Source organism: Gobio gobio (genome assembly GCF_949357685.1).
Source record: "Gobio gobio genome assembly, chromosome: 18".
In the NCBI taxonomy this organism is placed as follows: Eukaryota; Metazoa; Chordata; class Actinopteri; order Cypriniformes; family Gobionidae; genus Gobio; species Gobio gobio.
In genome coordinates, this window is record NC_137111.1 from 17,653,026 (window position 1) to 17,669,951 (window position 16,926).

The 16,926-nt window shown below is 38.5% G+C and overlaps 1 protein-coding gene across 1 annotated transcript in view; it reads left to right on the top strand.

Annotated features, from left to right (window-relative positions):
* The window catches only part of pcdh15a (protocadherin-related 15a), a gene marked incomplete at both ends in the record, with an annotated part of 306,543 nt that extends 294,122 nt beyond the window's left edge, over positions 1-12,421 (top strand). Inside the window, 4 exons of the mRNA XM_079842239.1 lie at positions 5,875-5,916; positions 7,524-7,597; positions 10,241-10,352; positions 10,520-12,421. Of these exons, the coding sequence (XP_079698365.1) occupies positions 5,875-5,916; positions 7,524-7,597; positions 10,241-10,352; positions 10,520-12,421 (2,130 nt within the window). The remainder of the gene's footprint in view (positions 1-5,874; positions 5,917-7,523; positions 7,598-10,240; positions 10,353-10,519) is intronic.
* Positions 12,422-16,926: the final 4,505 nt, after the last annotated feature.

Here is a 16,926-nt window from a genome sequence, read left to right on the forward strand (position 1 = left end):
GTTTAATCAGTTTAGTTTAATCAGAAAAAAAGAATAAGAATGAATTGAATCATATTATCTATTAGCTTGCTCCGCCTAAGTAATGTCAATGCAAGGAAGGTCACTTGAGAGGAAGAACAAGCTATTACATTTTGATTAAAGATTAGGAAAATACATTTCTATTTGTAGAAACGAGAGCACTGTTGAATCTTTCACAATAAAACCAGGAGCATGCTTGAAGAAAGTAAACAGAATTGATTGTGAAGGTTAGAAACAGGTCGTTCTTCATTTATCTTTCTCATTTATTCACAGTGTTGGGGAAAGTTACTGTTAAACGTAATGTTACAATATTGCGTTATTCCCTAAAAAGTAACTTATTACATTACTTAATTACAGTACTTTGGCAACACTTTACATTAAGGTTTAATTGGTTAACATGAGTTAACTACATTAGTTAACATTAACAAAGATCAATAAATGCTATAGAAGTGCAGTTCATTATTAGTTTGTGTTAATTTCAACATTTACTAATACTCTTGAAATCAAAATTGTATTTGTTAACATTAGTTGCACTGGGAAGTAACATGTACAAACAATGGACAGCTGTATTTTTATTAACTAATGTTAACAAATATGAACAAATACAGTAACAAATGTATTGATGGTTAGTTCATGTTAGTTAATACATAAACTAATGTTTACAAATGAAACCTTATTGTAAAGTGTTACCGTCACTTTTTATGGAAAATTATCTTTTTCACACACCGGCCAATTTGGCTACTTAATAAAATTACCGGCCTACCACACCTTATATAGCAACCCATTATCACACCCAAGGCGTCAAAATGAAGACACTAAAGGTACCCCGAATCACTATTTCGGCGCACAGGGGTACATCATTGATTTCAGTTGTTTGCCCAATGCGTCACATTAAGACACATTTAATTCTTTGCATTTGTAAAAGCAGACATGATTTTATGAATATTTATAGGCTACTTTTATATTTTGGAGCAACTAACCCCACTCCTACCCTAAACCTACCCCCTTTTTTTAAACAATATAAAACGCGTAACAGGCAAATAAAAGTACAGTCACAGGTATTTATTGCAAAAACTGACAGTATAAACAGTATAAAGGTATAAACTCATTTTGCATTCCAAGTCTTCTGAAGCCATACGATATCTTTATGTGAAGAACAGAGTTGATCTTCATGTTTTAATCGCTGAAATGATGATCCCGCCACTCCGTGAACGCACACACTCCACTCAGTCAGTCATATCTCATTCAAATGATACTCTTGAGCATGACACAATCGGTCACAAGACACACAAGAGCCAATGACATTTTACAATCAAAGCTGACGTAATGATGCAATTGGTCACGAGACATACGAGCGCCAATGCAATTTCACTATGAAATCTGACGTAGCATTTCTTCAGGCGGCAATTTTTGAAATTGCGGATGGAGACGCTGATCGCTTTTGGGGATTTTCTTCACACAAATCAATTGTTTGGCCTCGGAACACTTGGAATATTTGTACTTTTTGAATAAATTGTGCATGCAGTCGTATCTGCCTGTTATATCTGTGTTTTATATCATATAATACACAAATGGGTAGGTTTAGGGATGGAAGCCAAGGGCCCCCTAAAATGCTTTCTATATATGAGATATGTGTTCATTGCGGATGCACAAGCGGTTGCTGTGGTGTTCATTTCCACGACAACCGCCTGCACGTCCACGTTGAACGTCCATCTCGAGCGTTGTGCCATTTTATTTGAGAGAAACTATAATCAATCATAACACAGAGAATGGCACACAGAAAAAAGGTATTCAAGGGAACCCGTCAAAATAAAAGTTTGGACAGTATAGTGTATGTCTTATTGTAATCATTTTAACAGTAGGCTAGGCCTAAATCTCTATTGTGTACGAATGAATTTTGAATGAATTAATAATTTTAATTGGAATAAAAGATAAATGTTATATGCCATTTGATTACCAGAAAAAATTAAATACATAAAACAAATAAATATATATTTTGTTAAACTTTTAGTTAATTGCTGTTAAATTAAACAAGTTTCATGATTTCAATTAATTAGACATGCTTTTCAATTAATACAACTTAATATAACCATCCAGTTTTTTCTGAATAAAAAAACCCAAAAAAAACAGATTTCATAGGGCTCTGCAAGTGAAAATATCATGCATCTGAAGTTATGATTAAATACGGAGCAACAGTGCGCATTATCGTTTTAAATGGCGCTTACTAAATTCTGTGAAGGACCCGAGTAGATACTTTCAACACAGGCGCACTTCATTTTTGGTAGAAAAAATTATGTGTGTAATAATTTCCTTGTTTCGCTTTTTGTTATACAAGCAGTCCCGCCGCTAGCCGTTTTGATGCCCTAAACGCGTCACTTTATGATGCCTGTGGTGGCGGCGTTCGCAAATTTTGTAGAGCGGGGTGTGGTGTAGAGAGAGCATTTTCTTGTGGTGCCCCCCTGAGCACTTGGTGCCCTAGGTGCAGCGCGTGATGCGCGTAATTCATAATAGAGAATTGGATTCTGTGTATAAACTCTATTTATGTAATCATTGTATCTCCTTCTGTAACGTGCTAAGAAACATTTGGTTATTATTAAGGCTTGGGGGATTTGTGTCTCATGGATGCATCTCAAGCTGTCTAGTATGGCATCTTGAGCACCTTGGAGCCTAAGCCTTTCACCAAATCCAAAGATTGTCAATACATCTCAAAGTGGTCCTGCCTGAACTAAAATAACCATCATGTTTACACATCTTTGCACTTACTCTCGATTTCTCTCAACATGGGGACACGAGAGCTGTCAAGAAGTCAATAAATGGGAAAACCAAGTAACTTGCTTTTCTTGTTTGAAAAAGTAACTTTGTTGTAAATTTAGAAGTAATGCATTAATAATCTGATTACCTAACTCACATTACGTGTAATGTGTTACCCCAACACTGTTTATCTCTCTCTCTCTCTCTCTCTCTCTCTGTTTTTTCACTCTCACTAACCCTTTTTAAAAGCTGTCAAAAGTGCCAGACCTCCTAAAGCTCTCCTGCCTCGGTTCAGTCCTGCGGATGTTTTTGCCCTTTTAGAAACTCAAGCAGTCAAGACTCACATAGAGATTAAACAATGCAGCTAATCGTTTATGTGGCGCATGGCGGGGGACGTTCACTCTGCCGTTCCCCGCTGAATTCACCCCATCAGGCGCGCAGTCAATGTCTCTCCATTCAGACAAACTGCTCCTACAATATCTCTGCATGGGTCTGCAGATGGCGTCTCCCTCATCCATATCGAAAATCTGTTTGAAATCCATCATCAGCCCATAAGCAATTGCACACAGATTTACTAATGTCTCATCTTCTGTTCTGATGTGTTAGTGCACCTTTGAAATACACAAACATTGTGTTTGCAAACAGCTGCACCAAGTAAAAAAAAAAATCAATGAAATGAAATTCTACCTACAACTATTCAATAGACATCAAAGGACAGAAAATCTGATCAAAGGTTACAGATTTTGCGTTATTTATGTGTTCTGACTCTAAGATTTATGTGCGAGCTGAATGGATGTTGTGTGTGTGTATCAGGCCTTGTTTGTAGGTCCAGAGGAACGGCTCTATATTTCACATGACCTGCTCAGCAGGATGAAAGCACAGACTGTGAGGTCTAAAGAAATGTAATTAATCAATCGATGAGTCTGCAGTTGACATCACTAACCCTAATTTTCTCTTTTCTCTCCTGTGTTCATGTCTCACTTCCTCCTTTCATATTACGTGCTCCACCACACAAAATAAAATGAATCTCTCTTGCTCTAATAAAAAATGAGAGTATTCCAAAAACGGATCTTACTTAGTTTTTTTGCATTAGAGAATTTCCATTTTTAATAGTTAATCATATAATGATATTGTTATTATATAAAAGTATTTTTATTTTAGTGTATATATAAGTATTTTACAGATCACAGCACATCTCGGTTATTGCATTCTGCATTCTTTAAAGAACCTAGATGGTTGTTTGAAGGTAGCCTGGCATAAGAACACAAGATTGTTCTTTGCAATCTTAGAATTGAGAAACAGCCTTTTTCTTCCTGAGGGACATTGAGAGAGACATCACTTTCCTCACACACACACACACACACACACACACACACACACACACACACACACACACGCACGCACACATCCCACATCACTCATCAGTCACTCTCATTCATTATGTGTGAGAGAGATGTGTTTGTTTGACAGGGATATTTCATAATTTATTTAGCTAATGCACACCCTCTGACACCACTCTGGGCTCTTTATTCATGGGATGAATTTCATAAAACCTGTTAACATTTCCTCGCCATTGACAGAATTTTATGGTTTTCCGTGTTTTTTACTGGTAGGGGGTGCAGAGGTTCTGTAAGTTCAAATACAACAGAATATTCTGGGGTCCATGAAATCTTTGTGAAAATGATTTATTATTTGGTTTAGTTTAGTTTTTGTAAGTTTCACCCATTGAATAGTTTTCAGATGTACATTAATTCACTTTGAACAGTTTTATTCCAAAGCAAACACACACACACACACACACACAACATGCTGCTCATTTGTCACAGTGTTTTAATCACTTAGTGGGTTTCCCTCTTTGGCCCTTGAGAGAGCCCTCAAATGTAACTTTCCTGGAAATGTTGTTTTTTGTGTAGGACAATTTATAGCTACTGCATAGGTTGTGTGTGAGAGAGTGTGTGTGTGTGTGTGTGGGGGCATGTGTTGGTTTACTATTCATCAAAAAAAAAAACGACGGATTTCAAAAAATCTGATTAACGTGTTTGTGAAGTCTTCACTGTAGGTAAAACTGCTTGTGTCAGGACCATCCGCGCCATTTCCCTGAGTGCATTTTTATCTTTCGAGTGCTTTCCCATTTAAACATGGTGTTTTCATTCTGGTCCAATGATAAGAGAGTGTTAAAAATGCTTTCTGTATGATAAAAGTGGGGCAGACTTCACAAAAACAAGTCTGAAATCACTTAGCTAGTCAACAGATGTCACATTTCAAACCACATGTCATTCGTTCTAACACCTCTGTTTTTCCTTTGCAGGCGTGGCACTGGCAGAGAGGCAAGTCATTTTTTTTTTCACTTTTAATAACACTCGTATTTAGAGTTAAGAATTTGAACAAACTGCTAGTATTAAATGTTTCCTGGATGAATATAAATATGGCAACAACATGGTGACTTGCATAGCACCTCTTATATTTTCCACAGACCATGTAAAAATCCAGTTCTACTTATAGTTGATTTAATTTATGGGGCTTTTCTTTAATAAGTCGAAGGTAAGAGTGCCTTGTTCCCTTGTCACTTCAGGTGCATTGAGAGAGACTTTCACTTGAATCTCAATGAGATGAAGGGAGCGATAGAAATGTTGCCATTAAACTTACATTTACACCCCACTAAGAAGTGTAAATTGAAGAGTCTTGTCTAATCTTAGTTCTGCCTGCACACACATTTTGCAGCAAGAACACGTCACGTCAGTGTCGGAGTTGCCAAGTTAATGCATATAGACTGGCTATGCATGCTGTCAAACACAACCTTTTCTGACCTTTCAAGCACTTTAGCTCTTAAAGTTTGGTCTTCTTCTTAAGATGGAACATTTTCCCTCATCTGCATCTCCGTCATTATCTTTCTCACCAGGAGCTCGTTTTTTTCCCCCCTCCCCCTCCGCCTCTTTCCTGCATCTTTTTGCTGTCATGTTCTCGGTCTGATCATTCATTTTAAATGTATGCAGCAACATCTTCTCTTGCTATTCTCTTTGTCTTTTATTCTGTGCTGCCTCTCATGTATTCTCTCTTAGTGTCAAATCTTTTTTTCTCCCCTCGCTCTCTCTGTGTCTGTGCCAGCAGCAGCAGCAGCTGTTGAGACCCTCTCTGCTCCGGCCTGAGGTAGCATCTCTGTTTTTCTGCATGCCTTTCCTTAGTTTTCCTTCTTGTGTCTTTATTTTGATAGTCCCCTTTAGACATTCTGACTATAAGTAACTTTGCAACTACATGTCAACTAACTCTCATTTGAGTATTACTAGACTGTCTGCTTAATATCTGCTGCGAACACTTTATTTTGATGCTCCCCCAACATTCTACTGACTATATAAGTAACTTTAGAAGTACACTAACCCTAACCTAAAGGTCCTTGCACACTGAGTGCAAAATTTCTGTCATCACGCACACTGAGTACGATGCGTATTAATGTTGCAAAAAAAATTCACAAAACAATACAAAATGGAGTCTTTGTTGATGATTTTGTTTTGAAAGAGGAAATAGTTAACTTGAGCACAATACTGTATAATATTTCGTACACCCTTTGTTTTGAAATCAGTATACCTACAATGCACACGTTGTTTGTCATACAGTGCTTTGTGCTGCAAGATGAAGTGGATTACTTGTATGGTGGCTCTGAATTGTCAAAACACATGCTTGCTACAGATGCAAAAAAATGCAGAAAATTTAACCCAATCCGAATTTTTTCATGACGTACGAAAGTTTCGGAGACAGTGTGTAAACATAATTGACACAACGTGAGGTCGTTGACTCTTCTGCAAAATTCTGACTCAAGTGTGCAAGGACCTTAACAATATACTAATACTCAGCTAATACTCTAATTAGAGTTAGGTAAAACAGGGGACCATTGGTCTAAAGGGAACCATTGAAATAAAGTGTTACCTTGTCAGATTTTCTTATATTTACTGCAGATATTTTGATATCTCTTATTAAATATCATTAGTTTATGTATGTTAATTTTAGAGGTCAGTTGGGTATACATCAAGCAAATTTATTCCTCAACTGCTAAATAATAATCTTTAAAGGGACAGTTCACAATTCACCCAAAATGAAAATGCTGTCATCGTTTATTCACACTCATGGTCATTCCTTTGTGTGAGAGTCAGGCCAAAATCTAATATTCATAAGAGTAAATTTACAGGATTTTCATTTTGGGTGAACTATCCCTTTAAGATACAAAATTCTTTCTTCTTTAAATGCTTACACTTTTACACTACCACTACCATTAAAAAAAGAAAAAGAAAGAAATAGGCTAAATTTTATTTGGCAATGATGCATTAAATTGAAAGTTACGCAAAAAAAATTATATTGTTTGAAAATTAATTATTTTTCAAATAAATACTGTTCTTTAAACTTTATATTCATCCTGGTAAAAAAACAATCACAAAAATATTAAGCAGAATAACTGTTTTCAACATCATAATGGCAAAAAAATTTAATAATAATGTTAAGGATCATGTGACACTGAAGTAATGATGCTAAAAATGATTTCAAAAGCATACAAAGAATATTACCTACCTCCAACTGTGTAACGATAGTTTAGCTAGATGTTCATTTACTTCATTTGGTTAAATTAAGCTGTAGCAATGAGAGAACAAACACTGTGCCCCAGAAATGTTATTGACTAGATAGTAAACTGTGCACCAAACCCAGACTAATGCATGTAGCCTGTGTGAAGATGAAGTCTGACATCTGTCTTTATGTTTGTATTTTAGGCTCTCTCCATGGAATCAGGTATCGACCCTGGGCAGGATTACTATTCTCAAGACTACTATAGTTACGATCAAGGGTGAGTTTCATAGTGGCTAGTGTGTATTTGTTACAGACTAGATTTGTGTATTTCAGATGTGTTTACTTCCTCTCTCGAAGATGAAGTATGTCATTTCTGCCCCTTATAACTCCCTTTCTCTCTGTCTGTCTCATGTGACCTTTTTCCATCATCTTTGAGCACTGAGCACTCAGTATTTCTCTTCTTTCTCCATTCCAATTTTCGCAATCATTTTGATGATAACAAAACACCTGAGCCCAAAAAGATCCAACCAGAAATAGACAAGACTCTCCTAAAAGGCTAAAAGACTAAGATGCCTGTCGTGGGTACAATACATTAATTGAACATCTTGTGTCTGCAAACAAAAGGAGAGAGGTGTACACACTCTCACATTGACACATACTGTACCATTCAGAACAGATGCTGTTGCATATGTTCAAATGTTGAACTGCATGGTTCAACGTCAGCCCTTCTGAGGAGATGCTGGAAGCTTTAATTAGATTAATTTACCCTCACCTCCACACAGCCGTCTTTAGCTAAGCTCAGTGGATTCATTAAGACGTGAGGCGCATGTTCTCTAGTAAGACTTTTAGACCTGAGTTCAGAGTGTTCAAAGTGTAATGGCATCCTCTATTGCGTTCGGTAGAGTCATTAGAGTTTTCTAGCAAGAGAAGCAGCAGATGGTCTTAAGGCCTCTGTAGTGCTCTGAGCATAAGCTATTAATCTTAGCATTAGGTAAGTTTACATATCAGGGACTATATCTCCTAGAACAGGGGTTCCCAAACTTTTCCATTCTAGGACCCACCTAGACAAGTATAATCTAATATATTTTTATGTGAAGTACTTGGTGGTGGGGGGTTTACATAAATAATGCATTGCGTCATCACGTTCCCCATGATCAGAAATAATTTGAAGACAACGTGATTGAATATGTGCTGATTCACATTTGAAGCCTTAGAGTAGATTCATAAAAACTTGAAAGACGCTTGCACCGGGCCAGATATGAACTGTGACTTTGCGGTGTTCAGCGCAGAAAACGCTCTCATGCTCGTTCTGTGAGTGCATGTGAAATGCTTATTACAGACAGATATTTTCCTTATGTGTTGGTAGGTAGTCAAATGCATGTGAGGGAATGCAAAGAATGCACTCTTACGACCATATCTCTGAAAGACAACAGCGTTGAGTCGAACAGAGATGAATAAACAGACCTGAAACAGCATCGTGACATTTAAATTCGCCAAAGTAATGCACACAAATTGTTTTTACAAGTGGCATGCGCATTCTTCGCTATAAAACAAGCAATGCATATATATATATGTCATTAAATTGCAGCCCTTTGCGATTCGAAAATCGCACTAGGCAATATTGCAATTTCTATTCAATGCTGGTATATAATTGCAGCCCTAGTCTAAACTCTCTGTCTCTCTTTCTCTCTGTGTGTGTGTGTTGTCATTCAGTGAAATGTAAATTTAGCTGCATGCAGTTAAGTGACTTTGTGCGACCGACCCTTTCCCACTTTGCGACCCACAGTTTGCAAAACCCCTGTCCTAGAGGGATGACATTTAATGTATTTCCCAGTAATGGATTTGTCAGTAATATTTGTAAAAGCAATTTGATAAAATCTGCAATGCTGAAAGAGATTTATTTTATCTTGAAATCTCTCAAAATTGAATCCAATTGTACCTGGATGTCAAGGTTTTCTTTGTCCACAGTCAAGGCCTTCGAAAAGAAGGATGGCTTTGATTCCACAGACATCAAGGGTGGGAAAGATAAATGTTGCACTTCTGTCAGGCTAAACGGCACCTGCTCACAGAAAGGCCTGGCCTGCTGAAGATCTAGGGCTATTTAGCTTAGGAGTCTTTAATGGGGGTTCAGCCTTCAATCCCTTGATCACAGAGGCTGTTTGTCCTGCGTGGGTGGAGCCGCACATGGGCTGATGTTGATTGCAAGTGTAATGAGGCATCTGTTTTGCCTTTTCCTGCCTTGAATAAGCCCTCCTATTTTCAAACCTGTTGGAGATCTGACCCCCAAAGTACTCTTTAGATTAGCTTTGAAATGCAGTTTTTTTTTTGTTTAATTATTACTTAAAATATTCCACTAAAATGGGTATCTTAAAAAATAGACCTGTCTCTGTGACATCCATTTTTTTTTTCTATTTTATAATTGAATAGAATGCTTTTTTAAATATCAGACACATTTCTGAATTTGAATATAATTTGAATTGAGGTAACAAACAGGATGCAGAATTGCTATTTAATTTTCGAATGTAAGGTAGTAATATTAAAATTAACTAAAATTCAATTAAACTTAAATAGCTTCGTTTTTTTATTTATAGAAAAGCAGTGTTTATCAAGACAAATCTTTGAATGTTGGCTTGACAAAACCTTGTTTTTAAAGATGTTTAAAAAGCATTGAAGGTTATACGTAATTTTTAACACTTAGGATCACTTAGCTAGGAAACATGTTTAGGTTTGCTGACATCATGTTGGTTGAGATGTCTTTGGAGAGTAGGGTTTAGGAGATTTTGCATGTGGTTAAAGAGATGGGTTAATTCCATCTAGTGGAAATTAGCTCAATTAAAAGTCACATACAACACCTTTAATAATGTTCTGCACACCACAACCCTAAGTTCACATGTTGTAATATTTCCATTCCTACATCCAGATATGATCCCTATCCACCCTACGGCAGCCGCAGGAGGCTGATCACACCCATGTATGATGAGTATGGAGAGGCCATCGTGGAAGATGAAGGGTATTACTATGGTGGACCAGAGGTAATCTTACACATTCATTCACAGGCAGCTGAAAGGATATGGTGCAGTTATTTTGTCATCACCAAAAGAAAATCATTTTCATTTCATATTATTTCTATAACTTGTGATAATCTATAACTTAACCTGTGATTAATGAGATTGTTTTAAAGGAATTGATGTCACAACAGGGTCGGGGAAGAGGGCGAGGTGGGCGAGGGAGAGGTCGCGGGCGTGGGAAGCGTGTGGGATTCCAGGATTTCCCACCAGAGGATGAGATTGAACAGGCAGAGCTGGAGGATCCTGCTGAGGAGCAAGCAGATGCTGAATCTGAAGAATCCAAAGCTGCAAAGCTGAAATCAGTCATGAATCTCAACAAGTTTCTTGTTGCTGGGAAGAAAACTGAACGTACCTCCCCATGGAAGAAGGCCAAGATCTTCCCAATGATGTTTGGGAAAGGGAAGAAAGACAAAGATTATGCCAAGCTGACATCTGCACGTCGTATTGATAGTCAAGAGAACTTGACAGGTGGGCTGGGTCCCTCTTCCGTTGATGGCCCGTCCACTGCCAGGAGTCGTCTTGGGAAAGTCTTGAAACGCATTAATCTGGCAAACAAGCTGCGAATGAGAAGGAAATCACAGAGCAGCATCGGTCGAAGCTCTGTGAGTGAGAAAGACGACTCTGCAGCCGAATCAGAGAGAGATGAGAAGAAATCTAAAGTGTCCATCAGTGTCAGTGAGCCAGAGGCCAGCGGGAGTGGATCAGAGGCAGAGAGCCGAAAGAAAGGCACAGAGGAGGAGGAATCGTCTGATAGGAGCAGTGTAGCAGGCTCCACTGATGACAAGGATTATCTGAAAGTGGATCTGGACCGAGATGATGCCAATGAGAGCACGGTTGATTCTGAATCAGAGCCAGAAGAACCAGATGAATCTGATGCGGAGAGTAAATCCAAATCTGGGACTGAGAGGTCGGGAACCGAAAAGGATTCCGAGGCAGAGTCAGCATCTGAAAAAGGATCTGAAACCGAGAAAGGGTCGGGTTCAGAGGAGGAATCCGGCTCAGAGGAAGAGTCAGGGTCTGGAAAGACCTCAGGAACAGAAAAGGAGTCTGGATCTGGGACTGAAAAATCAGGAACCGAAGAAGAGTCCAGTGCTGAGAAGAGTTCTGCCACAGAAAAGGAGTCTGAGGAAGAATCTGAAGAAGAGTCTAAAGGAACAGAAGAGTCAGGATCGGGATCAGTATCAGGATCGGGATCGGGATCAGGATCAGGATCGGGATCGGGATCAGGATCGGGATCAGGATCAGGATCAGGATCAGGATCAGGATCAGGATCAGGATCAGGATCAGAGCCGTCTTCTACTCGCTCATCAATGAAATCATCCCGTACTGAGGATTCCTCGGAGCGTTCGAGTGCAGGAACGCGGAGCAGCAGAAGTGGAAGTGTTTCCGGTAGTGCAAGTGGTACTCCGAGTGGCAGTGGATCAGGTGGCAGCTCTAAGGGGTCTTCAAGAGCATCAGTGTCTGGTGAGGAGAGCAGTGGTGAGATAGGGTCAGCGAGTGGTTCTGAAGAGGCATCCGAGACAGAAATGAGTGGATCAGCTCCATCGGATGACACTGGATCTGATGCTGTTTCTGTGTCCGGCAGTGAGAGAAGCTCTACGAGCTCCAGATCAGCAGCAGGAAGCCGACGCTCTCGCAAGAGCATAATTACCCGATCATCCCAGGACACCATTGATGAGGAGAGTGAGGAGGAAGAGGCTTCTGAAGAAGAACAGGAGGATGATGAAACAGCAGAGAGCAGAGAGTCTGCCAGTGAGATGAGTGATGGATCAATGTCACGGAGGTCAAGCGTGATCTCAGCATCAGGAAGTGGAGGCACACCGTACGCCACAGAGAACAGCGTGATAGAGAGTTCAGATGAAACATTTGGAGGCCTCTCACCCATCACAGAGGTGGATGAGGATGCCATAACCTCTGGCAGTGGCTCAGCATCTGAGAGTGGCTCTATAAGTCGCTCACAGCCATCAGGAACCGAAGGAACCACGGAAGTAACAGATGCAGATTCCGAAACAGGAGATTCCACAGCTTTCTAAAAAGGGGCCAAGTAAGACTTAACTGACTTCTGTCATGGAGTGAAGAGATTCCAACTTTTCCCACAGCCTTTTCTCTTATTCTGGTGTGTTTTGGAACCATTCCAACTGCATGGAAGTGCTAAAAATGGCATGCCGTTTGGTGTGCTTCTGAAATTCCTACTCTTGAGTGAACTTACATTACCATCTCCCCTAAACTGTGTCTTCATAACATGTATTTGTACTTTTAATCCTCTCATGCTTCCTTTTCCAAAAAACTTTGTCCCTACGAGTGCTTTGATATGATATTGACACCGTATGTGGGGATGTCAGTTTGCTTCTCTATTAGGGGTGAACATACGTTTCAGTTTTGGTTATGATTGCAATTTTACACATTTAAGCCGCGTTTCCACCATGGGAAATTTCCCAGTAACTGGGGACTTTGAGGTGGTACAAGGTGTGTTTCGACCGCAGGAACCCGGGGTCTAAATAAAGTTCCGGGTAAAAATTCTCGGAATTCATTTCAAAGTTCAGGAACTTTCGGGGGTGGGACATGGGCACTGAACATTGGTTGAGTTCATGCAGCATTTTATTTCAACCTAAAAGTCTGTTGCGGTGCGTGCAGTGAGAGTCGTTTGCTATTTGAACAACAATTGAGTTTAAAAATACGACTGATGGACCATCAACAAGATTCAGGCTTTATTATGTTTATTTGCGGCGGACGAAATCCAGTGGCCGCTGGAAAGTCGCGCGCAGTCCTACTTCACCGGACTGATCTTCACGGTACTTTAGACCGTGACAAATTGAGACAAATCCTGGGACAAATTGTTCCGGGTAATTTCGGTGGAAACGTGGCTTTAGTCTCTACCATTCTCATCTAGACGGTTTATCTTTGATTTGTGTTTGTAATTCTTCTCTCTGATCTCCAGGCTGGCAAAAAAAAGAGGGTCAAACTGGTGTTGGACAGAGAGCACGACACAACTTCAACAGGAGAGGACAGTGGACCGGATGTCCAACGCAATCGCATACCCAACGTCAGCAGCCACAGTAACATCAACGGATCAGTATACCTTGCCCAAAATGGTACCATCATCCGAACACGGAGGCCCCCTTACCCCAACAACTTAAAACTGGGCTCACCAACACGATTAGGCATACAATTTAAAAAACTAGATAAGCTAGGTGTCACACACGAAGAGCATTTACCTTTAAACGGAACAGAAGACAATGGGCCTATTAATGGCACTACCACTGCCCATTCCTATGTTACTGATCACAACCTCAACTCCAAAGAGTGTAGTGTAATGGGCCTTAACAGCATAGGGCCCAAATTCAACATCAATAAAGTCCTTTTGGAACAGGATAGGGGGCACTGTGAGCAGGAGTCCTCAGTGGACAATAGGGAGATTAAGGAGTCGGTAGAATCTCCTTGTGAGCAAACACTGTCTGATGAAGAGGAGCTCTGGATGGGTCCCTGGAACAACTTACACATACCAATGACAAAACTCTGATTTTTAGTTTTGCTAATGCTGGTGGTACTGTTTCCTTTCTAGTTTTTTCTATGTTTTATTTGGGTTCTTGAAAGAGCTAATCTCTATTCTGTTGTACATACACCAGACACCGACTAAGAAATGTGATTCTCTAATAGGATTGTTTTTTTTTTTCATGCAGTTGACTATATTTCACTTCTTATTGTAGTTTCAGATCAATTGTTGTGGAAGACAGGGCTATTCTGTACAAATCCCTTTGCCTCAAGTCAACAGTTTCCAAAATGTATAAAATGTATAACTGAAATTATTAGATATTATCAGAAATGCTTTTACAAACAGACAATACAAAGAAAATGTAGCCGATTTAAACAGCTTAGAACGCGTGTCAATTACAGCTTTGATTGAAGAGTATTTTTTATAAATGAGTCACGCAATGGTTGTGCGAAAATTCCCTAAAAATCAGTATGACAAGTGATGGCTGCTGTACATTCAATTATTCCTCACAGGTTTTTTAATGGATGTATTTTTTACATTGAGAATATATATGGTTGTAATGGCCCTAATATTTTGAAAAGATGATTTACATAGATCTATAAATGTATACCTAAGTATAATATATACAGTATTTGTATTTTGATAACTTCAACTGTTATTTTTTCATTCTTCTTTTCATCAAAAAAATCTAATTAATTAATTTTTGTTTTTTTCTTCATTTTTTTTAGTGTTGTTTTTTATACTGGTCAGATAGTTTGAAGCTTTGATTTATTATTATTATTATGAATAAAATTGTGAACATAATCCAAACATGTTTCTCAATAAATTAGCTATTCACTTCCATGTTAATGTTCACACAATAGAATGTCAATACTGTGTGTGTGTGTGTGTGTGTGTGTGTGTGTGTGTGTGTGTGTGTGTGTGTGTGTGTGTGTGTGTGTGTGTGTGTGTGTGTGTGTGTGTGTGTGTGTGTGTGTGTGTGTGTGTGTGTGTGCCTGTGCGTGCGACATTTTTCTTTAAAATAAGCGTTTTTCTCAGGCTTGTTAGGTTTCTACCTAAGTACCGGTGCTTCTGAATGGGCTGAGGCTGGGATTTAGTGGGTTTGAAGTGAAAGTATTTTATGAACTTGTACTATACGTATATACTATATACTTATACTATATATATATATATATATATATATATATATATATATATATATATATATATATATATATATATATATATATATATATATATATATATATATATATATATATATATATGTGTGTGTGTGCGTGCTTTACTGGTCAGTATATATAGAAGAGACTTTTTCCGATGAATCTATTAGTATTTTTCCAAACAATCTTTCATCTGTCCATCAAAAGGTGATCGCTCTGTCAGATATTAATATTTGTTCATCCATATTATTACAGCTACCTGGGGAAAAAGAGGAAAGTGTCTCTGAAAATTGAGATTTCTAAAATGTTCCTTGATGCTTATGATGTGACGTGAAGATATCTTTACTATACAGAAATAATAGCAATTAACTGGACTCATAACCCTACAACAGTTATTTCTGGTTTAGGGACAAGCGATGTTCCAAAAAGTTCCAAGTGCTTTTATTTAGCCCTAGTTTTTAAACTCTCTATTCATTCTTAAAATGCTGTTATTTTCTGACTGCAGAGTAGTCTGCGGAAACTGTTTGTGATCACGAAGGTTAAACTTCTATATTTGACTTCTTGTTTACCTGCAATCAAGTAAAAAAAAAAAAAAAGTTTTAAGTGATTACAGCCTGCTTGTTTGGTTAAAGCTTTTCTAATCTATCTGCCATGTGTCGGCATTTTTCGCTATTTTTCATACTCGATTCTTGATTATTTGCATAATGTTGTTTTTATGCATTGTATGTGTTTGTGTAACCTCATGCACATACAGATAGCTGTGAAATGATTGACTCTTAACTGCACAGTTGTAAGTTTACCAGCAGAGGGAGACACACTATTTACCCATCCACTCTCCTCAGAGCTCTGAAGGTCATTACTTACTAGGCTTTATCGACCCAAATCGCAGAGCCAAGGAAAGGACAGATGTTTAATTTTTGTTTTTCTTTCTGAATTGAAATAATTCTATGATTACCTTGAAGAACTTCACTGTCAAGGTAGATTCTTAAGAGTGAACTTTAGATTTATTTATGTATTTATTTAGCATGTTAAAATTCTATCCCCATTTATTGTGCACAGTCAACTTTGTATGTCGACGTCCTGAAGAAAATGTAAATGTGATTATGATGTGGTTTTAAAACTTTGGCTGTGTTCAGAATAGAATTCTGGCTTACTTCTTATTGAATACTGCAATATACACTATATAACGTTAGGCGTTCATCCTTCATTTAAAGTGTATTAAGTGGACTAACAGCGCTGGACACGACCCTACACAAGGTCATCAACCCACTACTGATTGGTGTTTTTTTTATATATAGTATGTGAACCAGTAGGCATTATGCAAATGTTTGATAAAATAGCTATGTTGTTGTCACATAACCTCATCATTTAAAATATGGCCATTTTGCATTTTCCATTCTGTTTTGTGGGGAAAATGCTTAAAAAAAAAACACCTTTAGGCAGTCTGATTAAATGCCAAGTCAAAATAAAGATCTCATCTGTTCATCGCACTGGAAATGGAAGGTCATGACTGCAACATTTATCACATTTTTATGTGGTGTATATTGAGATTTACAACTTGAAGTATTTTAAACATATCTTCAGTCTTCCGGTCATGCAATATCTGCTGAATAATTATAGTCAAGCATAGTGAAATATGATGGTCCACCTGTCCTCTTAATTTCCTCCCTGCACATGTTCTGCAGTGAGCTGTGTTTGACTCAAATGGGCTCTGACTGTGAGCTGCCTCCTCTCCTCTGGCTCTGGCTCAGCTGTTGATGCTTTAGCGTGTGTGTGGGTAGATGCAGGTTGTAAGCATGCATAAGGAGAGAGAGTGTGTGCACACGCGTGACCGGTTTGTGTTTGTCACGCAGGAAGGTTCAAGATCACATTGAACAGAGGCTGA